The sequence below is a fragment of the Phodopus roborovskii genome, unplaced genomic scaffold (genome assembly GCF_943737965.1).
Source record: "Phodopus roborovskii unplaced genomic scaffold, PHOROB, whole genome shotgun sequence".
Lineage (NCBI taxonomy): Eukaryota > Metazoa > Chordata > Mammalia > Rodentia > Cricetidae > Phodopus > Phodopus roborovskii.
In genome coordinates, this window is record NW_026126459.1 from 10,322,902 (window position 1) to 10,348,748 (window position 25,847).

At 42.6% G+C, this 25,847-nt stretch overlaps 1 protein-coding gene across 2 annotated transcripts in view; it reads left to right on the top strand.

The window, feature by feature from the left end:
• Tbc1d22a (TBC1 domain family member 22A) overlaps positions 1 to 25,847 on the top strand; it is a 286,880-nt gene that overhangs the window by 92,937 nt on the left and 168,096 nt on the right. For both annotated transcript variants that reach the window (XM_051189573.1, XM_051189571.1), the window contains one exon: positions 11,076 to 11,190. In XM_051189573.1, the coding sequence (XP_051045530.1) occupies positions 11,076 to 11,190 (115 nt within the window). The remainder of the gene's footprint in view (positions 1 to 11,075; positions 11,191 to 25,847) is intronic.

Here is a 25,847-nt window from a genome sequence, read left to right on the forward strand (position 1 = left end):
CAAAAGGGGGTTGACTATCCGTCTCTGATTTACATTTGCCATGCTTTGTGACTTCCACACTAAGGAAGCAGCGTGGTGTTACTGTTGGTTGAGCTGTGTATGCCATCCTTTGTGCACTCAAGTCTCTGTAGCTTGTGTTTTCTTCTCCTTGTGTAGTGGGCAGGATGAATGTCTGGTCACTTCCTAATGTTACGTTGTTGGGACAGTGTTGTTAGAATCCTCATGTCCATTTATGCAGGTGTACCACTGTGAGATTTCTCTGATGCTTTCAGGATAACATCAGCATGCTTCCTGTAGGGGTCTGCAGATGAGGCTCACCTGCAGTGCTGCAAGCCTGGCCTTCCCCTCCTTGGCTGTTCTTGGAGCATGGTCAGGCTCCCGAGCTCTGTATGTCTGGTGGATATTCTTATTGTGTTCCTGGCTTTACTTTCCCTGGCTGCTAGTGGCTAAAGAGCATCATTGCATATAGAAATGGCATCTTCTGTGTCCCTGTTCTGGAAAATGCTTGTTAGTGTCTTTACCATCCCCTTTCTTTTTCTTTTTCTTTTTTTTTTTCACCCATTTAAAAAAAAAAAATAAGTTTGTGATCTTTATATATCTGGGATTCTAATTTTTTGACAGTTATTTGATGGGACATGTTAGCCTTGCTGAGCTAAAAGTGATGCCCGCTTAGGTTATGGGATGCTTATGTTAAGAAATCTTTTCCCTCAAGATCTGTCTTATAAGTCTTCTCTCATCTTCTCATCTGAAAGTTTTCTTCCCCCACCATGTGTTTAATTTGTGCTGATAGCGGCATCTACGGACAGTAAGTGAGAACTGTGCAGGAACTTGGCCTTGTTACTTTAGTGTTCTGTCTGTGCCACATTCGCAGACATCCATGAGGACCTTAGTGCCTCCTCCCTCCTCTTCTGATTTGACTGGGTTTTCTTTTTCTTTTTCTTTAGATTTGAAACAAGCTTGTTTTACATGCCAGTCCCAGTTCCTTCACCCTCCTGCCCTCCCATCCCTTTTCTGCTGTCCAGGGAGGCTGAGGCCTTCCATGGGGAGTCTTCAAAGTCTGTCATATCATTTGACTGGGTCTTCTTATTCTTGACTCATTCATGTCACTTTTAGAATCATGTTGCCAGGTGTTTTTTTGTTTGTTTTTTTCTTAAGTTTGTTTGATTTGTGAATGGAATCTGGCCCTATTTTTACTTGTTATTTTGAGACTAGGTCTGTCTAAATTGCCCAGGGTAGTCTTGAACTCACTCTATGGCTTCAGATCCTCTTGGCCTCATCCCACCAAGTATCTGGGATTATAGGCCTGGGCCAACAGACCAAGGGAAATCTTTATGAAAGGTCTTATATAGGCTTTATTAGATTTATTCTTAACCTTTATATTTTTGTCACTAAAGTAAGTGGTATCTCTTTAAAGTAGACTTACTATCTGAAATGCTTTGTTTCTCATCTTTATTTTCTCCAGTAAATGCATTTTGAAATGTGGACATCTCTTGCCTGCACAGTAAGGCTACTAAAAAATTCCAACATTGCTAAAGTAAAAGTGCTCGTAGATTGTGGAGCACAAACAGGGAAAATGAGTTTCCAGGAAGCCGCTGCTCTAAGGCACTTCCCTTTGATTGCCCTTCTCAGTGTTGTGCGTACAGAGCTGGGAAACAAGGCTAATTCACCCCTTATTTACTTAAGTTTTTCTTTAAAAATGGAAAATAGACCTTAGTTTGTCTTTGTGTGATCTTTGCTTTTCATTCTACAACATGGCACACTACTCATAGAGCTGGTCGTGTAGCATCTGGTCTCAGTTGTGGCCCACAGTCACCACCATTGCTTTGTGGTCAGGCCTTGACTCTCTTGCTTTGTAGCTCAGCCCCTGAGCTGTATGAGGTGTGTGTGTTTGTGTGTGTGTGTGTGTGTGTGTGTGTGTATGTGTAGCAGTTGGCAGGGTTGAACAGGAGCTGTGCAGCCTATAGGACAGGCAGACCTCTGCATGAGGAGGGCAGACCATTCTGGCTGCCAGGGGTAACTGTGGATAAATTGAGTGTCACTGTATTTGGGGATATGACATGAGGATCAGGGGCTTGAGGGAAAAACATTGAAAGGTGAGGCTTGTGTTAGCCAGTCTGCAGGAGCCAATTAGATTTCTGGCACCTTGGAAGTTGGGCTACATCCATGGTGACAGCAAATCTATTGACATGGTATCTTCACGAGATAGAAGTTGATCAGTGTGTCTTTGGAGCTAGTTGTTTGTGAGATGATTAGTTTGGCTTTAACTTCAGAGTCCAAGCAGGTGCATGGTGTTCTTGCTCACATTTGCATCCCACTAGCAGGGAATTAAAATAAGACACAGATAGGATGAGCATGTACATCCCTTTGAAGTCATATGAGTAACCCAGTGACTTAGCCTGGACGGGAGATGGGAAAATAAAGCAGGTTCCTGAGTACAGAATCTCACATGGCAGCTTGGTGGGACTCAGGATGTTTCCTGAGTTCAGGCTTTTTTGTTCCCCCTCCAATATTGTTATTTGAAAAAATAAAAAAAATGTATCACTTTTTAGCCACCTTTTTAAAGTGTAGATGTTGGCAAGTCCAGTATCTTCCCAGGAACCTTTCCTCCACAGCTGCCCTGTTGGCTGCCCCCTCTCTGCATCTTAGAGCAACCTGAGGAAGTAACGTGCTGCTCCCAGGTTGCTTCTGGGACATGATGCCTTGTTACATCTGAACAGACACAGAACAGTGGCTGTGAAACGGAGATTTTGACCTACAACTGTGAGTGGATATAGGAGCTTCCTGAGACTGGGAAAGAAGGGGCATTTTTCAAGTATAGGTGCTAGTGGAGCATCAGCCTTGTCTGTCTGTCAGACTTAGAATGTTTCACAAGTAGGGGTGACAATCTGCTTCAGTCCAGATCCTGGTCCCCATGTGCCTAGGTATGGTTGGGGTTGGGGTGGGGCTTGGGGCCCATGTGCTGTTCCTGCTCTCTAGTCCCTGTTGACAGGATTTCTGATCTGTTCATGCACCTGTGCTTGTCAGGTGGCTGAAAGGACTTTAGGGCCCTGGCAGCAGCCACCTGTTCCCTCTTGTCATGGCTATGTTGCAGTCTCCCCACCCTAAGCCCTGTGAAGAAGGAACCTTATTTGATGTGTTGAATTGCTGAGTAGAAACTGTCTTGCTGTTACCCTGTACTTGGTCAGCAGGCCCTGCCAGGGAGAAGCTGCTCCCTCCTTCTCACTGCACCCTGATTCTTCTCACTGGTTTTCCTCTCCTTCCTGGGCATGCTACATTTATAGCAATGGAGAGTAACTCTGGGTGTCCCCATAGCCTAGCACTGCTCTCTCCTACATCTGTTTTGCTCCTTGTCACTTTACTTGATGTCTTAGTTATGGGTCTGTTGCTGTGAGGAGACACCAAGGCCAAGACAACTTATTGAAGAAAGCATTTCCCTAGGGGCTGGCTTACAGTTTCAGAGGGTTAGTTCATGGTCATCGTGGTAGGGAACCTGGTGGCAGGCAGGCATGGTGCTGGAGCAGTAACTGAGAGCTCCCATCTGATCTGAAAGTTGCAAGCGAGAGTGTGAGACTGGTTCTGGTGGGGACTTTTGAAACCTCAGCGCCCACCCCAAGTGACACACCTCCTTCCTCAACAGTCCACCAGCTGGGAACCAAACATTAAAATATATGAGTGTGTGGGAATCATGATCATTCAAACCACTACACATGGTACCATGGTTCGTTTTAATTTTTTTTTTTTTTAATTTTTAATTCTCACATGGGGCCACAGTTTTAAGAGTCCAGGAAATCTTACTTGCTATTGGATCAGTTCATTAAACTTTTTTGGTGTTTGATGGTTGATCTATCAGTCATTCCTTGTCTTGATTTTTATGGAAAAAATATCAGATCAGAAGGCTGCCTTTAACATATATGCCTAAGTTAAAGAAATCTAAGAGTTTTAATTTCAGATCCCCACCGTCAGACACAAGACAGAGAATGGCATTGGTGTCTTTGAAGTTTCTTCTTGTTCCACAAGTTCCTCTATACGATACAAGTAACCTCTGGGATAATGGCGGTTCTCCAGTTCTCTGTCATATGGCACATGTATGAACTGCCCTTCATGATGATGGGCATTGATGATGGTACGAGCAGTGTGCTCATGTGGAGTGCTCCCTGGGTAGTGCACTTTGAGTATGTCTGTCCTTCATAATGGTAGGTATTGACAGATGGTGTTAGCAGTGTGCTAGCTGGTGCATTTCATAAGGGTGTTTCCCTATTCCCTAATAGTCCCATTTGTACTTTCTTAAAAAACTAATCATATAATAATGGCTTTCATTAAAACATTATATACATGCAAATAATGCACTTTGCTTGTGTTCCTGCCATTAATTATCCTTTCACTTGTTCCTTTCCTGCAACCCAAAATTTTCTTCCAGTTCTCCCTTTCTCTGTCTCTCTCATATACACATACATACATGATCATATTTTGCATATAAGAGAAACATGATAATCATCTAAGTCTAGCTTATTTCACTTAACATGATGCACTCTGGTTCCACCCATTTTCCTGTAGATGGCATAATTCCATCCTTTATAGTTGAATAAAACTTCATTATCTACATATACCACATATACCATATTTTCTTTCTCTCTCTCCTTTTGGGGGGAAAAAGAGACAGGTTTTCTTTATGTATTCCTGACTGTCTTAAAACTAGCTGTGCAGACCAGGCTGATCTCAGACTCACAGAGATTCACCTGCTTATGCCTCCTGAATGCTGGGGTTAAAGGCATGTGCCACCACTGCCTAGCTACCACAATTTCTGTATTCATTTATCTGTTAACTGCTATCTGGGATGATTTTATAATTTGGCTGTTGTGCTTAGCATTGCATAAACCTGCTTAATTCTCTTCAGCTAAATACACAGAAATGGTATGGCAGGATCATATAGCAGTTCTATTCTGGGTGTTTTGAGGAATCCCTACACTGATTTCCGCAAGGGCTGCACTAGTTTACATTTCCCTAGCTATGGGATAAGGTGCCCCCTTCCCACCAGTGTTAGTTGTTGTTTTAAGAGTAGCCTTTCTGACTGGGATGAGATAGACTTTCAATGAAGTTTGGATTTGTTATTTGCCGCATAGCTAAAGCTCCTGAGCATTTGTTAATGTATTTATTGGCTGTACGTATTCACTTTTTAAAGACCTGCATATTTCGTTCATTTGCCCATTTATTGATGGGATGAGGTTTCGGTGTTCAGCTTTTTGCAGATTCTGGATACCAGCTGCCTGTCAGATGGCACATACCTCCCTCCATTCTGCAGTCTGCCTTGGCACTCTGCTGAGTTCCTTTACTGTCTTGTATAATCCTGTTTATCATTCTTGCAGTAGTTTCCCAGATCATTGAAGTCCTAGACCTATATTTTCTTCTAGAAGTTCAGAGTTTGAGGTCTTATTAAAGTCTGTGATCCATTTTTGAATTGATTTTTTTTTTTTTTTTAAATTTTGGGTGAGAGATAGGATCTAAGTCATTTTTCTTCAGTGGTTTAGAAAAAGCTGTCTTCAGCATATGCTTTGGCACCTGTGGAAAGTTGGGGGTATAGCTCTGTGGATTTGTTTCTGGGTCTTTGGTCTGTTTGTCTGCTGTTGTACTAGTACCTTGTTGTTTTTGTTACTGTGTCTCTGTAGTGTAATTTGAGCTCAGGGATTGTGATACCTCCATCATTGTTCTTTTGTTTCTGGTTTACCCTTCTGCACGCACATTTCTGGAATGGTCCCCATGTTGAAAGCCAGTTGTGACTCTGCCTACCAGCAAGCACTACCTGTTTGCTGCCTCTTAGGATTTCCAATGTCCTGGAGCCTCCTTCAGCAGGTTTTGGCTCCCTTGGTTTGTTTATCTTTTTGTCTTGACTTGGCCTTGATTATTGCTGCCTTAGGTTTTGTGGGCCAGGCCTAGGCCACCCATGCCTGGTTCTGTTTCTTGGTTGCTCCTACCTTTGTGTGTTAAAATCAGCTTGTTAAGTGTTGTTAGGACTTGTACAACTTGAGTTGTGTTTGTTATCAGTTTGGAGGGAATTTATGTTTTTTTGTTTGTTTGTTTACTTAGTTTTTGTCTTTTTTAACAAATTATTTTTATTTTATGGATATGAGTATTTGCCTACACCATGAACATATAGGAGCCTGCTGAGGCTAAAAGAGAATGTCAGATACCTTGGAACTAGCGTTACATACACTTGTGACCTACCATGTGGGTGGGTCCCCTGGAGGAACAGCAAGTATTCTTAATCACTGAGCCATCTCTCCAGCCCTCCTTGTCTTTATATTTTAAAAAGTTTCTTACTTATATTTTTCTTATTTTTATTTACATATTTGTTTGATGTATAAGGGTATTTTGAATGCATATATGTCTGTGCACCATGTGTGTGCCCAGTGTCCACAGAGTCCATAAGATGGTGTTAGATCATCCTGGGACTGGAGTTATAGATGATTGTGAGCTGCCATGCGGGCTGGGACTCAAACCCATGTCCTCTGTGAGAGCAGCTGGTGCCTTTACTTGCTTGAGTCATCTCATCAGCTGTCCTTCTTTTTCATTTCAAATAGAATTTTTACCTTGACAACTTGTTAAATTTACCCAGATACAGTCTTATAGTGTTATTAAAGATTTCAATTTTATTGTCTTACTTTTTTCTTGTCAATGTATAGAGTGTTAATGCTATTGTCAGTTTATACAGTGCTAGGGACACAGTGCAGTTGGAGACTTGGGACACAGTGCTTATCTCATGTGATCATGTGGTTGCCTTTTTGAGACACACTTTAGGCTTGTTACAGACTTTTGGGTTTTAAAGATTTATTTATACTTTTCATTTATGTGTGTGTCTGTGTGAATTGATGCCATGTATATGCAGGTGCCCATGGAGGCCAGAAGAGGACACCAGACTCCCTGGAGAGGGAGTCAGAGACATTTGTAATATGGCTGACATGGGTGCTGAAAACAGAATTTGTGTCCTTTGCAATAGTGCTTGTAGCATGGAACCTACTCTTCAGTCCAGCATGTTGTATGTACACGTCTGTTTTGTTTCATTCACCAGGTGTTAGGACTGGTTTTCCTCCTTAGCCTCCTGGGTTGTTGGAGTTTAAAGTATGTGAACCCCACAGGTCTTGCTAGCATATGCTGGTCCCCTCTCAGAGACACCTTGTTGATGCTGTGTGCTGTTGCAGCAGGATTAAATTTTTTTTTTTTTTTTTTAACATTTCTGACACCAGGTTTGGTATGGAATCCTGAGCAAAGTGGCATTTCACTGACTCTGTTTCCCTTTTAGTGTGCAGAACATCTTGGCTCCCTCATGTGTGCTGAGTGACTGTGTTTGGTTCTTCTGAGGAGCCATATGCTGGATGTCTGATGAGACATACCAAATAAGGACAAGTGTGCTGAGACAATGCATGTGTGTGTCTCTGTATGTGTACATGTGTATGTGCATGTGTTTGTATACATGTGTATGCATGCATGTATGCTCACCCATGCAGTTGTATATTGAGGTCAGAGGTTGCTGTTTGTGTATCTTTCTCTGTTGTTTCTTCACTGTATTTTTTGAGGCAGGGCTTTACTGAATCTGGAGTTTGTTGATTGGTAGACTGGCTGGGTATCAAGCCCCAGGGGTCCACCTATCTCTCCCTTCCCTCCTAGTGCTGAAATTCTAGACATGCTCCACAGAGCTCAACTTCTTTTAGGTGGGTGCTGGGATTCTAAACTTAGGGTTCCATGCCTGCATAGCAGGCACTTAACCCATTGAGCCACATCCCCAACGTGGCCTCTTGATTTCTTCAGCCCTGGGGTAACATGTGGTAGGAAGCATTTCATTACCGAGTTTCAGAAAAGAACCTTTAGGAAGAGTTCAGAGTTTGTGCTACATGGATATCAAGAATGGTGAACAGACCCTTAGGGCTAATAATGTTCATGGAGTGTCTGTGGTCATGGCCTCACAGACCAGTATGTTTCCAGTAAGTGCATCCATGGATCAACCATCCCTGTTATACCCTTTGGTTCATGCATGCTTCTCTGCAGCATTTCAGCAGAGTTAACATTCTGCCCCCATTTGATCTTCTTGTATATGCTCTTTGCTGAGCTGACCCTGCCTCAATGGACAGTCCTACTCAAGTGAGCATGTTGCTTCCACTCTTCTCAAAATTGCTCAAAAAAAAAAAAAAAAACAAAAAAACATGTTTTTTTTTTTTTTTTTTTTTTGTTTTGTTTCTTTCATGGAGTTGTAGGCCGTGATTTCATGAAGAATGACGCCCCCTCAATTCCCAAAATTCTTTCAGATGATATGACAAAAGAGTTTCAGTAAATATTAAGTAAATGTGGAATCAGGACTGGCTTTGCAGTTCCAGCCACTGTCCACTGACTAGAAGTCAGCCTTAGCTTATTTATTCTCCAGCTGCCTGTGCTTGTACCTGTACCTGTTCCGTGTGGTTCTGGGACCAAAGTTGTGAGGTAGGACTTTGATGTCATCAAGAGAGGTCCAGGTGAATTAAATGTAGGCAGCTGAGCTGATTGAGATCTTTCCTTTGCTCATAAGAAACTGGAATATTTCTGGATTTTTCTGAGGAGTGCAGCCTGTTCTTTCAGGTGCAGTAATGGCAAGGTGTGCTGTGTCACTGGCAGCTGGCAGAGGCCTGCTTAGAGACTCTCTTGGGAGCATTGTTGCTTATCTGTAGAGGAGCTGGAGGTCATTGGCTTCCTAATTGCAAGTTGGGCTCATCTGTCCTGAACACACATTTTGTGCTCCTAGTGTCTTGTGTTCCTCCTAGGAAGGTGCTGCTACTTACTATTGGGTGGTCCTGAGTTTGTCTTGAGTACCACTGACAGAGACAGGTGCTTAGGACCTAAATCTTAGAGCTCAGGTCAGCCCAGGTCTTTGTCCCCAACCTTCTCAGGTGTTTCATTGTATGTGTGAGGTTGGGGCACAGGATATGTCTTGTTTGCCTGTGTGGGCAAATGGTACTGTCTTTCTGGGTGGCTGTGACAGTCCCCTGTGCACTGAGAGTCTGTGATAAGGTTCAGATTCTCTCCCTCCCTCTCACCCCCTCTCTCCTGTGATGAGGTTCAGATTCTCTCTCTCTCTCTCTCTCTCTCTCTCTCTCTCTCTTTCTCTCTCTCTCTCCATGTATGTACTGTCTCTCTCTGTGTGTATGCATGTATGTACTGTGGATTTGTGCATGTGTGTGTCCCAGACAGCATTGACTGTCTTTCCTAGGTTGCTTCCATTTTTATATTTTTGATCCAGTGTGTCTCACAAACCTTGAAGCTCTTAGATTCAGCTAGGAAGGCTGGACAGTGAGCTGCAAGGATTTACCCATCTCTGCTGCTGAGATCAGGATTACAACCACCCCTGGCCTTTCACATATGTTTCTGGGATCATACCTGAGGTGCTTGCAGTGCACTTTGTGCCTGAGCTATGTCCTCAGCCTCAAGCTTGTTTTTATTGTAATTGTTCAGTGGTGCTAGTGATTGTATGCAGGGCCCTCACCCATGCCAGGCAAGTGCTCTGTTAGCAAAATGTGCCCCAGCCTCTGAACTTGTTTAAATATTCATTTCTCTCTAGGAAACTGTTGACTGATGGAAAATGTATATGAATCTATATGCATGAGTGTGTCACTCATTCGGCAAATATTGAGCTGGCGCCTGCTGCGCTACAGGTGGTGGTTGCTTGTTATTCTCTTGAGCAGCGGGGTGATGGTGTACTGGTGTGGGAGTAGGGCTGCATTTCATGGCTGATTTTGCCACTGATAGGCTCTGTGTCATGGGATCAGAGGCTGTGCTTGCTGGGCTCTAGGCCTCTCCTCTGTAAGTCCTGGGATTGATTGGTTTGGGGCTGTAGACTACTAAGCCCACACATACATGGGGTGCAGATGATGTAGGAAGGGCCTGACTTCCAGAGTATGCATAAATCTGGTTCTTCAAGCTTTGGTGTGCTTAGAGGTTCTGGGACACCTTTATTCATGTGATCATTCTTTCATTGCCCTTACTGTCCTGCTTGCCTGTGTGAGGTCTGGGCAGAATAGTAAGACCTGGTCTTGGCTGGCTTTGGAGTTCAATACTAAGCAGAAGCCACCAGTGAAGGACAGTGGGGAGGAAGGGATACCAGAGAGTTACAAAGTCGGATGTCCCGGCTCTTGCCTAGAGAAGGTGGGCAGGGAGCAGACAGCGCAGAAAGGAGTGCTGGGACTGGTTTCAAATACCAGCAATTAGTTTAGCCAGAAGCAAGGAGAGTCTCTTAGGACTGTGGGAACTGGGATGGTAACCTGCTGGGTTCTGAGGAGGGTACAGAATGTGGATGCTGGTTAGAAGAGGCCATTAGGGAAGGGCCAGAGTTTGGGTTCTATGCTTATGAGTCAATGGAAGGTCTTTAAGGCATTGGTATGGGTGTATATACATATGCTGGGTGGCCTAGGGTGGTACGGTTCTATTGTACTTTGATAAGATTAGTCTCAAGAGTGAAGATGGAGAAGAGTAAGTGGGATGAAAGATGGTGAAGGGGAAGGGTTAATTGGAGGTGAGTGTCCTGAGGAATAAGGAAGCTAGGTTAATTATTACATTCATGGCTCAGGAAGCTGGGTGCCTAAATGTGTCTTCTTGGATGGAGATGTCTTTCTAGGGAATTAAGAAAGCTACTATCTGGTGAGGATATGGATGCATGTACATGTGCATGAGAAACGAATGGATGAACGTGTGCTACATCCCTCCTTTCCTCCCTTCCTCCTCCCCCTTCCCTGTTCACCCATCTATCTCTAAGGAAAAGCCATTGTTCACCAAGCCCTGGTCTACTCTGCATCCCTGTGACCTGCTGGTCTCCAGGGAGCTGAGGAGCTTGTGTTGGTGATGGGGAAGAGCTGACTCACTCCCAGGTATGGTGAGATACTATGGTGCTTGTGAACCAATAGAAAGTTAAGATCATTGGACTTTTGCAAAGAAACTAGAATTAATGTCTGTCTGTATTGGAGACAGTGGGAAATATTGATGGCATGTAGTTTAAGTAAGAACGTGGGTACATTTTACATGTGTTTATTTCTTGCTTTACTGCCAATTCCATTTTCTTTCAGATTTTCGAAAGGATCTTGTTTATCTGGGCTATCCGACACCCTGCCAGTGGATACGTTCAGGGGATAAACGACCTGGTCACTCCATTCTTCGTGGTCTTCATTTGCGAGTATATAGGTAGGCGCACACTGCAGCACTGTGCCTTCAGTGGATCTGCTGTGTTCACTGCATAGTTACACCACTGCTGGAAATCGCCTCTCAGCATCACACTAATGAATGACAGTTGTATTTAGTTAGGGTTCTCTAGAGGGACAAATCTTATAGAATCAATCAGTAACCCTCCCACCAACCCCCCGGATTGCTGTCTTCCAATGGAAGGTTCAGGAATCCAGTAGTTGTTAAGTTCCTAAGGCTGGATGTATCAGCTGTCTTCAGTATGTGGTAGAATCCTGAAGAAGTAGACAAGTGAAGGAATATACTTGCTAGGAAGAATTAGGGCAAGCAGACAAAAAACAAAAGCTTCCTTCTTCCATGTCCTTTATATAGGCTGCTAGCAGAAGGAGTGATCCAGACAGCCTGTGAGAGCTTTTAGTTAATTCTAGAAGTAGTCAAGTTAACAGCCAAGAATAGCCATCACAATCGTGGAGAAGGGCTGTCTTATCCTTGAGGGCAGCTTAAAAACAAAACAAAACAACAAAACAAAGCAAAAAAAAAAAAAAAAAAAAAAAAAAAAAAAAACCACCTTGAAGTCCACAGTCAACTGACTGTGTCACAACTGACAATATCCCATTTTAAAATAATATATGGGGAGAAATGAGTCTATTTGGGGGTTCAGTTTTTTCCTAGGGGCCCCCAGCTCACTGGCTTTCAGGGCTTTGTCTTAGTGGGTAAGGATAACGTCGTAGAGTATTCAGTGTTGTGTATAAGCTTTGAATCAAGAGTGCTTCTGTTGATTTTTCTGCATATTCTAATTCTGACATGCTTAGCATGGCTTCATGAGAAGGTGAAGTACATGCAAACTGGTTAGCTGTGTGAAGGGTAGACTTCACCATAACTCTGAGTTCTATATCTTTAAAAAAAATTAAAGCTGTGTGTGCATGTGCGTGTGCATGTGCCTGCGTGCTTGTGTGCATGTTGGTTGGTAGGTACATGCCTCAGCATGCCTGTGGTCAGGTGGCAATTTGTGGAAGTCATTTCTCTCCTTCCCCCCATGTGGTTTTTGGGGGTTGGACTTAAGTTGTCAAGCTTGGCAACAAGCATCTTTGTCCACTGAATGTTCTTGCCTGCCCATGCATCCTTTTCTTTTATTTATGTTAGAGCAGCAAACTGCTAAATGATACCACTTGCTGTGAGCAGTTCTAAGTTTATATAAAGTCTGATTAGTGATGTGTACATATTCTGACTCATTTGTGAAAACAACTTAAGTACATAGGAGGGTCATTCTTCAATGTGAGCATTGCATTTAAAATTGACACTGATCTCATGGGACTATTCCTATATAGCACTGGCTTGTTTTTGTGTTATTATAGACTGGAGCATTTCAGTCCTCATTCAGTTAGATCCTTCCTTTTATGGTTATCTCAAGAGATGGGATCACTCAAGGACAGGTGACCCCAAGGTTGAGAATACATCCAGTCAGTGAGCTGATTATATCATAGGTCATTGATAAGCAACTAGGGAGAGCCACTGCTCATTCCCTAGCATCTCTGTCTTCCATCCCACCCTCCCCAAATCTGAGAGGTAACAAGGGTATTCCCGATGGTCCTGGAGTCGTAGGACCTTTGTCTATGGTCCTCAGGTAATGGAGAAGTTCAATCACAATGGTTAGAGGATTGATGATCCAGGCTAAATGGATCATTTGATTAATGTGGTAAATAAATTTGTTTTAACTGCTTTACTACTGACTTATGCTGTAAGACACAAACAATTCTTGATATATATATATATATATTATATATTATATAACCAAGTCCATTTAAATGAAAACAAACATTTATAGACAATATTTGGGAATTTGGGCGTCGTTCTTTCCAAACTACTTCCTGCTGGTAAGGGGCGCTGTCATGGGGGATTCTAAGAAGATGCAGAAATCCTGGATGTAGTCTGTAAGGCTGCTTGGTCCAGCTGTTTTGAATGTAGAATCACCTGGTACTCTGTTTCAGGCGGTCTGGCTTGATCAAACCACATTAGTCTGGAAGGAATCCACAGCTTTTCATTTTCTGTGGAAACAAAAATAGAAATCCTTTTCCCCAGTAACTTGTCCTTGAACTTAAATTTTGGAGTCAAAGCATTTTTTTTATTTAATTTATTATTTTACATGTCGATCCCAATTCCCCCTCCCTCCCTCCCTCCCTCCCTCCCTCCTTCCCTCCCTCCCTCCCTCCTTCCCTCCCTCCCTTTTACCCTCTTGCCCTCTCACCTGCACTCTAACCACCCTCCCCTCCCCATCCCCCCACCCCAATTCCATATATAGGGGAATGCCATCCAATTGGGGTCAGGTAGATCTGATAGGTCATGTGAAGTAGGGATTAGGGCTTCTCTCCTATCTCTAGATTAAGGCATTTTTCCCTCCATGGGGGATGTGTTTGAAAGGACATTTTGTGCACCAGGATTACATCCTGGCTCCATTGTCTGAGGTCCCTTAGACTGCTCAGTCCTTCTGGCTGAGACCCATATTCAGGGGGGCCTGAGTTAGTCCCATGCTGGCTTCCCAGCTATCAGTCTGGTGGCCCATTAGCTCCTCCTTGTTCAGATAAGCTGTCTCTATGTGTTTCTGCTGCCTGGACTTGTCCCCTCCATCTGCATCTGGGTTCTACTTCGACTCAGTGTTTATGTATGGGTGTTTGATCCTGTTTCCAACAGGCATTAGTTGAGGGCTCCATGGATAAGTTAGTTGTTGATCTCACTCTCCGGGAAGGGCATTTATGGTAGCCTTTCCACGGAAGCACAAATTGTTAGTTGGCAACAGTCTTGTAGTTCTCTAGACTTTTCTTTGTGTTCAATTTTATCTTCAAACCAATATTGGCTCCCTCTTTTATGTTCTCTCTCTCTTTCCTGTCTTCTATTCCTAATCGGGCTCAATCTTCCTGGTCGCAGTGTTTTCCTTTCCTCCCCCTCGTTTTCAACTACTTCTCTCTCCATTCACTGCACCCCCCCTCACTTCCTCTGAGATCTGGGGAACTTGTCCCTTTCCAGTTCTGTGAGGGACTTTATATATGAATCTCTTAGGACACATCTTGTATCCTAGTTCCTCTGGTGGTGTGAATTATAGGCTGGTGATCCTTTGCTCTCTGTCTAAAATCCATATATGAGTGAGTACATACTGTGTTCCTCTTTTTGTGACTGGGTTACCTCTTTCAGGATGGTTTCTTCAAGTGCCATCCACTTGCCTGCGAATTTCAAGATACCATTATTCTTTTCTGCATAGTAGTATTCCATTGTGTAGATGTGCCACATCCTCATTAACCATTCTTCAATTGAGGGGCATCTAGGTTGCTTCCAGGTTCTTGCTATTACAAATAGTGCTGCTATGAACATAGTTGAACAGATGTCTTAGTTGCATGGATGTGGATCATTTGGGTATATGCCTAAGAGGGGGATTGCCGGGTCCTGTGGTAAACTAATTCCCATTTTCCTGAGGAACTGCCATACTGATCTCCAAAATGGCTGTATGAGTTTGCACTCCCACCAGCAGTGGAGGAGTGTTCCCATTTCTCCACATCCTCTCCAACATGAGTCATCATTGGTGTTTCTAATTTTAGCCATTCTGGCAGGAGTTAAGGTGGTATCTCAAAGTTGTTTTGATTTGCATTTCCCTGATAGCTAAGGATGTGGAGCATTTTCTTAAGTGTCTTTCAGCCTTTTTGATTTCTTCTGTTGAGAATTCTTTCTTCAGTTGTGTACCCCATTTTTAAATAGGGTTATTTGTTGTTTTGTTGACTAGTTTCTTGAGTTCTTTGTATATTTTGGAGATCAGCCCTTTGTCGGATATAGGATTGGTGAAAATTTTTTCTCAGTTTGTGGGCTGCCGTTTGGTCTTGTCCACTGTGTCCTTTGCCTTACAGAAGCTTCTAAGTTTAAAGAGGTTCCATTTATTAATTGTTGATCTCAGTGTTTGTGCCCCTGGAGTTATGTTCAGGAAACGGTCTCCTATACCAATTTGTTCAAGGGTACCTCCTCCTACTTTCTCTTCTAAGTGGTTCAATGTGGCTGGATTGATGTTGAGGTCTTTGATCCATTTGGACTTGAGTTTTGTGCATGGCGACAGACATGGGTCCATCTGCAGTCTTCTTCACACCCTCATCCAATTGTGCCAGCACCATTTGTTAAAGATGCTGTCCTTGCCCCATTGTATAATTTTAGCTGTTTTGTTGAAAATCAGGTGTTCATAGGTGTGTGGGTTAATGTCAGGATTTTCAATTCAATTCCATTGGTCTACTTGTCTGTTTTTGTGCCAATACCAGGCTGTTTTCACAACTATAGCTCTGTAGTGGAGCTTAAAGTCAGGAATGGTGATGCCTCCTGAAGTTCTTTTATTGTATAGGGTTGTTTTGGCTATCCTGTGTCTTTTGTTTTTCCATATAAAGTTGATTATTATCCTTTCAAGGTCAGTGAAGAATTGTGGTGGGATTTTAATGGGGATTGCATTGAATCTGTAGATTGCTTTTAGCAAGATTGCCATTTTTACTATGTTTATCCTACCTATCCGAGAGCATGGGAGATCTTTCCATTTTCTGGTATCTTCTTTAATTTCTTTCTTTAGAGTCACAAAGTTCTTATTATATAGGTCTTTTACTTGTTTGGTAAGCATTACACCAAGATACTTTATGTTGCTTGTGGCTATTGTAAAGGGTGATGTTTCTTTGATTTCTTTCTCTATCTCTTTGTTTGAAAAAAGTAGGGCTACTGATTTTTTTTGAGTTCATCTTGTATCCTGCTAGTTTGCTGAAGGTGTTTATCAGCTGTAGGAGTTCCCTGGTAGGGTTTATTGGGTCGCTTATTTAAACTATCATATCATCTGCAAATAGAGACAGTTTGACTTCTTTCTTTCCAATTTGTGTCCCCTTGATCTCCTTTTGTTGTCTTATAGGATTAGCTAGAACTTCTAGTATGATATTGAAGAGATATGGAGAAAGAGGGCAGCCTTGTCTTGTTCCTTAATTTTAGAGGAATTGTTCCTCCAATTTTAGAGGAATTGGCTTAAGTTTCTCTCCATTCAGGTTGATGTTGGCAGTTGGTTTGCTGTATATTGCTCTTATTATGTTTAGGTATGTTCTTGTTATCCCTGACCTCTCCAATACCTTTATCATGAGAGGGTGTTGAATTTTGACGAAGGCTTTTTCAGCATGTAGGGAGATAATCATGTGGTTTTTCTTTTTCAGTTTGTTTATATGGTGGATCACGTTGATAGATTTTTGTATGTTAAACCATCCCTGCATTCCAGGGATGAAGCCTACTTGGTCATGTAGATCATTTCTCTGATGTATTCTTGAATTCAGTTTGCCAGTATTTTATTGAGTATTTTTGCATCGATGTTCATCAGGGATATTGGTCTATCGTTTTCTTTCTTAGTTGTGTGTTTGTGAGGCTTGGGTACCAAGGTTATTGTGGCCTCATAAAAAGAGTTTAGCAATGAACCTTCTGTTTCTATTTTGTGGAACAGTTTGAGGAGTAGTGGTATTAGTTCTTCTTTGCATGTCTGGTAGCATTCTGCACTGAATCCATCTGGCCCTGGGCTTTTTTTAGTTGGAACTCTTTGGATGACTGCTTCTATTTCATTGAGGGGTATAGGTCTATTTAAGTTGTTTGTCTGTTCTTGATTTAATTTTGGTGTTAGTTATCCAGAAATTTGTCCATTTCCTTTGAATTTTCATTTTTTGTGGAATACAGATTTTCAAAGTATGACCTGAAAATTGTCTGGATTTCCTCTGTATCCATTGTTATGTTCCCCTTTTCATTTCTGATTTTATTAATTTGCATGTTCTGTCTCTGCTTTTTGGTTAGTTTGGATAAAGGTTTGTCTATCTTGTTGATTTTCTCAAAAAACCAACTCTTCGTTGCATTGATTTCTTTTGTATTGTTTTCCTGGTTTCTATTTTGTTGATTTCAGCCCTCAAGTTGATTATTTCCTAGCGTGTACTCCTGCTGGGTGAATTTGCTTCTCTCTGTTCTAAGGCTTTCAGTTGCGCTGTTAATTCTCTTATGTGACTATCCTCTGTTTTCTTCATATGGGCACTTAGTGCAATGAACTTCCCTCATAGCACTGCTTTCAAGGTGTCCCATAAGTTCGGGCATGTTGTATCCTCATTCTCGTTGAATATTAGAAAGTCCTTAATTTCTTTCTTTATTTCTTCTTTGACTCAGGGAGTGGTGCAATTGCACATTGTTCAGTTTCCAGGAGTTTGAAGGTTTTCTGCTATTTGTGTTGTTGTTGAATTCCAATTTTAAAGCATGGTGGTCTGATAGGATACAGGGGACTATTCCTCTTCTCTTGTATCTTTTGAGGTTTGTTATGTCACCTAGTATGTGGTCGATTTTAGAGAAGGTTCCATTTGGAGCAGAGAAGAAGGTATATTCTTTTGTTTTTGGATGGAATGTTCTATAGATGTCTGTTAACCCCAGTTGAGACATTACTTCTGTTAATTCTTTTGTTTCTTTGTTGAGTTTCTGATTTGTGGTCCTGTCTAGTGTTGAGAGTGGTGTATTGAAGTCTCCCACTATAAGTGTGTGAGGTTTTATATGAGCTTTGAGTTTTAGTGGTGTTTCTTTTACGAATGTGGGTGACTTTGTATTAGGGGCATAGATGTTCAGAATTGAGACTTTGTGTTGATGGATTTCTCCTGAGATGAATATGAAATGACCGTCTTCATCTCTTTTGACTAATTTTGGTTTGAAGTCTAACTTGTTAGATATTAGGATAGCTACGCCTGCTTGCTTCTTATTTCCATTTGATTGGAAAATCTTTTCCCAACCCTTTACCCTGAGGTAATGTCTATCTTTGGAGCTAAGATGTGTTTCTTGTATGCAGCAGAAGGATGGATTCTGTCTTTGTATCCATTCTGTTAGCCTGTGTCTTTTTATAGGTGAGTTAAGACCATTAATGTTGAGGATGAGTAAGGTCCATTGATTGTTGATGCTTGTTTGATTTAGGTTTGTTGTTGGCAGTGGTATTGTGAATATATTAGTTCTGCTTTACCCTTGGTTTCTGGTGTAGTTGGATTATCTGTTGCCTACATTTTTGTGGGCGTAGTTACCTTCCTTGGGTTGGAGTTTTCCTTCCAATATTTTCTGTAGGGCTGGATTTGTAGATACGTATTGGGAAAATCTGGTTTTGTCACTAACTATCTTGTTTTCTCCATCTATAGTGATTGAGAATTTTGCTGAATATAGTAGCCTAGGCTGGCATCCGTGTTCTCTTAATACTTTTAGAACATCTATCCAGGACCTTCTGTCCTTGAGGGTTTCCATGGAGAAGTCAGGTGTAATTTTGATAGGTCTGCTTTTATATGTTACCTGTCCTTTTTCCTTCGCTCCTCTTAATATTCTTTCTTTATTCTGTATGCTAGGTGTTTTGATTATTATATGTCGAGGGGTCCAGCCTATTTGGGGTTTGGTACGCTGCTTGTACTTTCTTGGGCATGTCCTTCTTCAGATTTTGAAAGTTTTCCTAGATGATGTTGTTGACTATGTTTTCAGCATCTTTGAGCTGGGCTTCCTCACCTTCCTCTATGCCTATTATTCTTAGATTTGGCTTTTTCATGGTGTCCCACATTTCCTGGATGTTTTGTGTTAAGGATTTGTTGGAATTATGATTTTCTTTGGTCGATGAATCTATTTCTTCTAGTTTATCTTCTGCGCCTGAGATTCTCTCTTCCATCTCTTGAATTCTGTTGGTTATGCTTGTGTCTGTAGTTCCCAATTTTTTGCCCAGTTTTTCTATTTCCAGCATTCCTTCGGTTTGTATTGCTTTTATTTTCTCTATTTCAGTTTTCAAGTCTTGAACCGTTTCCTTCACCTGTTTAGTTGTTTTTTTTTTTTCTTGGCTTTCTGTACTTTCTTTAATGAATTTATTCATTTCTTCCACTTTTTTGTTTGTTTTTTCCTCCATTTCTTTAAGGGATTTTCTCACATCTTCTTTGAGGGGCTCTTTCATTTTTATGATGGTAATTTTTAAGTTGTTCCCTTCTGCTTCCTCTGCTTTGTTGTTGTGTTCAGTTCTAGTTAGTGTAGATTCCCTAGATTCTGGTGGTGTCATGCTTGTCTTTCTGTTGTTAGGTGTTCTCTTGTATTGCTGTCTTCCCATAGCTTCTTCCAGTAGGTGTTGGTGGGTTTTCCCCCTCTCTCTATGCTACTTCCCCGGTAGGCTTATGTGGGTCAGAGATTCAATATCTGTAGCTCTGTGTGGTCCAAGCTATAGGAGGTCTCTCCTCAGACAGGGACTCAGGGATGGGGTCAGGGCTGAGGATCTAATTGAAGATGCCACTAGCCAATGGCTCTAGCCAATGGCTGGCAGAAGAGGACAAAGGCTGAGCTGAAACTTGGGAAGGTTTTGGAGGATAGTCAAATCTCACTGGAAACTTGGACTCTCCAGCTGAGGCCTCTTTCTTTAGCAGAGGCCCTAATTTGGGGTTCAGGGATCTTGCTGGCAGGAACTCTGACCCAAGTAATTCTTAATGCATTTCCTGATTATTAGCAGATTGGGGAATGGCCAATGGTGTTAATTTTCTAGAAGAAACAATGATTGGAGGAGGCAGGGGTTTTGCTCTGTGAGTCAGTCCTGAACTGGACAGAGTAGGAGGTTGGCAAATCCATCTTGGTTGCCTCCTTAAGTTGTTTCTCTGCTATGCAATTAAGAGGCAGAGCTTTTAAACCCATGTAAGGGAGTGTTGCCACTTTGGGAAGTACAGGTAAGGGGGAAAGGATAGATGGTAACACCTGACCTTCCTGTTGTAGGGCTACTCTTCTGGGTTTCTATCCTTTAGCTGGGTGAGGAGCTGATTAGGTTATTGGGGCACAGTAAAGGTTAGCAAATTGGAGGAGAGCGATTGTGCAGGCAGCTTGTGGTCACTTGTGGGTGACAGTGATTTTGGTGTTCCCTCTGAATCCTCTTCTGAACACCTGTATGTGTGCAGTTGACAGCACACTCTGTTCTTAGTGCTTTTCTTGCATATGCTTCCTCTGTTGTATTGAGACATCTTCCCGAGGCTCATTCCTGCCTCCTGTATATTATTCTGTGAGATAATTGTCATATAATTCATGAACTCATTCTGCTGGTATTGGATTTTTTTAACACCCCCCTGTATTATTTTTAAGTAAATCCTGTACCTTTAAAACAACCACTATCATATTCTGTTCAAGAATGTTAAATTTGGCTTAAAATTAAGAAACGTTTTTCCATCACCTTGGATCATACATTTTCAGCTGAGTGTGTATTTTAGTTTAAATAAATATTTTGAGCATAGAAAAAAAAATAACAACAACAAAGATGCATTCCCCCCACGCATCTCTGCTATTTCAATTTAGAAACAATTTTGACCAGGCACTTTGGGCTGATACCTTAGGGTAATTGAATGTTCGTTGGCTGCACGGGAAGAATGACGATGACTGTTCTGCACGATGAAGACTATCTCACAGTGGATTCTCGCTCAGGAGGTTTAATCTCAGGTTGATTTGATTCTGTATGTCATCTTCTCATAAATTACTCTTGAAAGCAAACATGGCAGGGGACTGGAACAAACAATGCATTTTCCCATGAGCATTAAGAATATTTATTTCTGCGTTTCCTGTGTAAGTCAGAGCTTCATAAGTACAGCTTACCCTTAGCATTGCTTTCTGGAGAGGATGTTTTTGAACATGGTTGAAGTAGGTGATGCTGCCGGGCTGTACTCAGTATGGCTGGCACAGGAAGCACATCCCTGCCATAGGGTAGGACACTAGCTGGGCTCCAAGCATGGATTCCTCTCCAGTTTGTGTTACTGCAGAAGTAGGGTTTTGAGGGACAGTGAGAGGATGAAGTGCTGCTTCGGCTTCACATGTAGATTCAGTTTTAGCAGTGTGCTTTCATGTTGACCTTCAGTCTTAACTTATCGTAGGTGTCTTTCTCATGTGTGATGTGAGCCTGGACAACAGCTATATTCATCTGCCCAGCTTCCTCCAAGTGCTCCTCAGTGGGGAAATGCTTCTGCCGTGTACATGTTGTTTCTAAGCCTGCAGAGGCAAAATACAAAGTGTCTGTGTACAGTTAAGTTTCTGTGGCAGCTGTCATTCAGGAGGAAGTGGTGACAGGGTGTGAGTGGGCCAGAGTGTGACTGATACAGGTCTCCTGTCTTGTAGAATCCCAGTGGCTTTACATTTACAAACATTTACACAGTGCCAGAGCAGTGGACTTCTGCTGACAGTCTGGAAAACAGATTCGGTCACAGTGTGACCACATGGGCCAAGAGCTGTCAATGGGAGGTGTGGACTTTCTTAGGCCTTGTCAGTTCACTGTTGTATGTGGTGGCCATGATGTTGTGTGTGCATATTTCAGGATTGCCTTCTCTTTACTGTTCAAGTATTTATGAAACCATCCAACATTTGAGAAGAAATGTTTGAAAATTGGTAATGTAGTAGTAGCTATAATAAGGGGTAGGAAAACCCAGCAGAAGACCAGTGAGGGTCTGGAAGATGGAAGACCAGTGAGAATTGTCCTCTTCTCAGCCATCTGCTGGTCACTGTGCCCAGCAGCACAAAGGACTTACTCATTCCCAGACCGTAGGGCGCTTGCTCCGTGCTAGACAGGTGCTGACACTAGGGCAAGCCTCAGGCAAACCAGGCATGCTACATTCTAGATAGTAGCATCAGAACAGAAATCAGTGACCATCTGAAAGACTGGAAATTTTAGAACTCAAGAAGACCACGAGAAGCCTCTAAGACACAGACCCCTCAGGTGCAGCCAGGTTTTGTCCAGCAGAGACCCATAGTTGAACTGACTGCACTAACAAGTGTTCTCAAACTGTTTAGGCTGATTGTTGACACTGGAAGAACAGAGGGTGAGGAGGGGCATGCCAGGATGGAAATAGATGAACTGTAGAGCGGAGCAGAGACAGTCTGCACACCTTTAGCTAAGTTGAGTAGGTTTGAGGAGGGGAGCCAGGGAGAGAGGGAGACATTCAAGCAACTAACACTGATCATTTCAGAAATGCAGAGCATCAGGACATTTCATGAGGAATCTGCCAAGTAGTGCAGAATGGAGCAATTCCATAGAAGGCACTGTTTCTTGAGCTGTGCTGACTGATTGTGGATAGTCAGGCTGATGGCCAGACACCTCTGTGTGTTGCTGCAGACGTGAATTTGTGAGTGAGTTAAATCAGTTGTCTTTGAGGTGAGCAGCTAAACCCCCAGTGTAGAAGTGTGCCACCTCCAAGTCACCTGAAGGCCATGGCCAGAGAGCATGGTGACCAGAGGGAGCAGGGATGCCTTGAGTGTGTAGCCCATGTTTGCTAGGTTTTGGGCCTATCCTACATACCTGGTGATTTCAGATTTGCCGTTTTCCACAATCCTGTGAGCCAATTCCTGGAAATTAGTTTCTTTCCATCCCCCATGTTTATAGGTATAATACACACTTATATCTTTTGTATATATGAAATTGAATTAGTCCCATAATGCCCCGACCATATGTGTGATAAAGAGTTAATGTGATTGATTGCACCATGAACCCTCTAACAGAAGAGGGAGGAACACTTTTACACTCATCATGTGGGGCTTTTGTTGCCCAATGAGCAGAACCAGATGGAAGACCCTGCAGGAAGAAAACTATACACTGAGATTCCTTAACAAATGCTAGCAAGCCAGGTATAAAAAAGTGGAAAATTGGATCCTGTATTGTGAGAAGTAGAGTTTATTCCATAATGTCAAGAATGCTTCAGTGTATGAAAATCAATATACTATCCTTTATCTACAGACTAAAGACTAAAACCAAGTGATTATGTCATTTAGTATAGAAAAAATATTGATCAAACCCAATCTAACCTAATCCTTTGTAGGTAAAAACATTTTACAAATGAGTACTAGAAGGAATTGTTCTGATAGGACAGCTAGATAGCATCATGCACGGAATAAAGCTTTACCCTGTCTCTCATATGACAACATTAAGTGGAGCACAGACCTAAGTCTAAGAGTTCACAAGAAGCCAGGCAGGGTGGTGTACATCTTTATTGCCAGCACTCAGGTTCAAGGCCAACCTCAGATACATAGCGAGATCCTGGCTCAAAAATGGAAAAAAAAAAAAAAAATGAGATGATGGAGAAGAGAAATCAGCTATCATGACCTGGGTTGGACCATTGTTTCTCAGATACCATGCCAGAAGCAAAAGAGACAAAAACAAAAAAGGGTCTTCCTCAATGAAAACTTTTGTATTGTAAACAGTACCTTCAAGAATGAAACCACAAACCTTAAGAATGGGGAAATGTGTGTAAATTATAAGTATGCCGAAAGTCTTGTATTTGGTGTATACAGAAAACTCTTGTAACTCTCGTAAGATGACCTACTCAGAGAGGGCAAAATGTTTCAATGGACATTTCTACAAAGAGGATATGTGAATAGCCAATAAAAGATGTATGGAAATGCTCACCATCTTAGTCATCAGGGAAAACAGTATGAGCCAGCTCTTCACATCCACCACAAAAAGGATGGCAGTGACAAGTGCTGTGGTTTGAACTTGAACTGTCCCCCACAGGCTCGTGTGCTTGAACACTTGCTCCCAGCTGCTGGCACTGTGGAAGGTTGTGGAGCTTTTATGAGGTGGAGTCTGTCTAAAGGAGGCGGGTCCCTGGGGCAGGCCTTGAGATCTTGTAGTCTCACCTCTCCTCCTGCCTGTCCTCTGCTTTCTGACTGGTAAGTGTGAGCAGCAAGCACATTCTCCTGTCACTGTGTTTCCCATGCCATGCTGCTCTGCACTCTCAGACTGAGCTATGGCAAACCCCATTGTTGCTTCTTGCCAGGCATTTGGTCATAGCAACAGAAATGTGGATGTGGAAATTGCTTGGGAATGAGTGCAGGATTTCCTCTGGAGGTGTAAAATGTTTTAATAGATGGGGATTATGATTGCTTAGTTTAACACACACACACACACACACACACACACACACACACACACACACACAAATACATTAAAATTACTGAATGTGTGGTATTTGAATTGTATCTCAAAAAGAAAATGGAGCCCATCATTTGTGAGGTGAGATCACAGTTTTGCAGTTTCCTGGTGACAGACACTTGCATAGCTTTCTCTGTTGCTGATAATACATGCAGCATTTAAATAAATACATTCTTGGTTGGATTTCCACTATTTTTCATTATAGTATCAGAGGCACCAAGAATGACTGACTCATATTTGGAAGAGATGCCACTGAATCAACATCTGCAGCCATTTTTAAATCTTGCTAGGATTTATTTGGCAGTTTACCATAAAGATGATGGAGTACATGGCTCAGAGCTCAAATACTCAGTGTCTCAGAGGGTTCGATAAACACCTGCAGCAGTTAGTTTTCTCTCCTATATTCACATTTGAATGTTTGCCGTGTGTGTGTGTGTGTGTGTGTGTGTGTGTGTGAGACTGCTGTTGGAAACTGGTGGCTGCAGTTGTTGAATGACTGTGCCCACAGGAGTGGTGTAGCCTTGGGTTAAAAGGCAGTGGAAGGGTGGCCAGTGTGGGCAGCTTTGTAGAGATGTGGCCTCAGTCTCAGTTGCATTGTGTGTTTCTGATGGATGTTTCTGGAAAGGAAGCATGTGATGGCTGTGGTTGGTCTCCTTAGGGAAATGTCTGGCTTTGGGCTTGACTTTGACTTGTGCTTCCTTTCATTTCCTGTCTCCTGGGCCTGACTTGGTGCCTGTAATGACTACCCAGGAGCTGCCAACAGCTTCACCTGAGGTGTAGCCTGCTTGTTGCTTCTCTGTGTGCTGTGTGTTGTTTGTGTTGGGTCGTAGGCATTCTACTGTGTTATGCGATCCCTTTGCTGTGTTCTGATTTGTCACTTTGTGTTTCAACTGATAACCTGAGAAGACAGATGTCTGCCGGCATACTGATGAATTGTAATGGAATTCTTACTCTGGTGTTATGAGGCTTCCTTTCTGACTCATGTGCGCAGCCATTTGTGAGATTATTGAAGGTGTAAGTGCTCTGCTAGTCGGATCGAGCTTTAACTGCTGTTATTAATGAGCTCACTTTGTCAGATGCTGTGCTAAGTGCTTAATTATTCCGTAGCCTGGATCCTTAAAAGCCTGGACCACAACACCCACTTCCTCGTTGAGCACGTGGGGTACTATGAGCTTTTGCAACTTCCTGAAGTTGCTGAGGTGCATTGAGCCCCTGATGTGGCCTGAGGGTCCTAGAACTCAAGCTTCGTCCACCTTGGTGGGACATGAGGATGGGGAATACATAGAGCGGGCCTCACCTTCTTGGCATGGGATTTTGTTCTGTGGGACTCCTATGCTGGAGTTGTGACTCTGTCTATCCAGGTCTAGGATGCATGCTACACTAGGAGTGTCTTCTTCATGCTCAGTTCAGAGGGAACCTTTCCTTCCTGCTCTCCAAAGCAGTTTTCTCTGTGAACATTTGAGGTGCTGGGCCTGGTGCTGCCTACTGGACTTTCTGTGGGTACCATCAATTCTGTTAAGACGTGGCTTCCTCTGTTTCCAGGAGGCACTGAACACACAGTTAGAAGCTTGCTTAGTGTCTTTCCTCTTGTTCTCTTGTTTGCAGGGCAATGTTGGTAAATGGTGCTTGGCGGTAGCCATTGTCTTTTGCTACCTGTCTTTCTTTTTACAAGCATGTGTTTTCTGTTTCAACAAAGTGG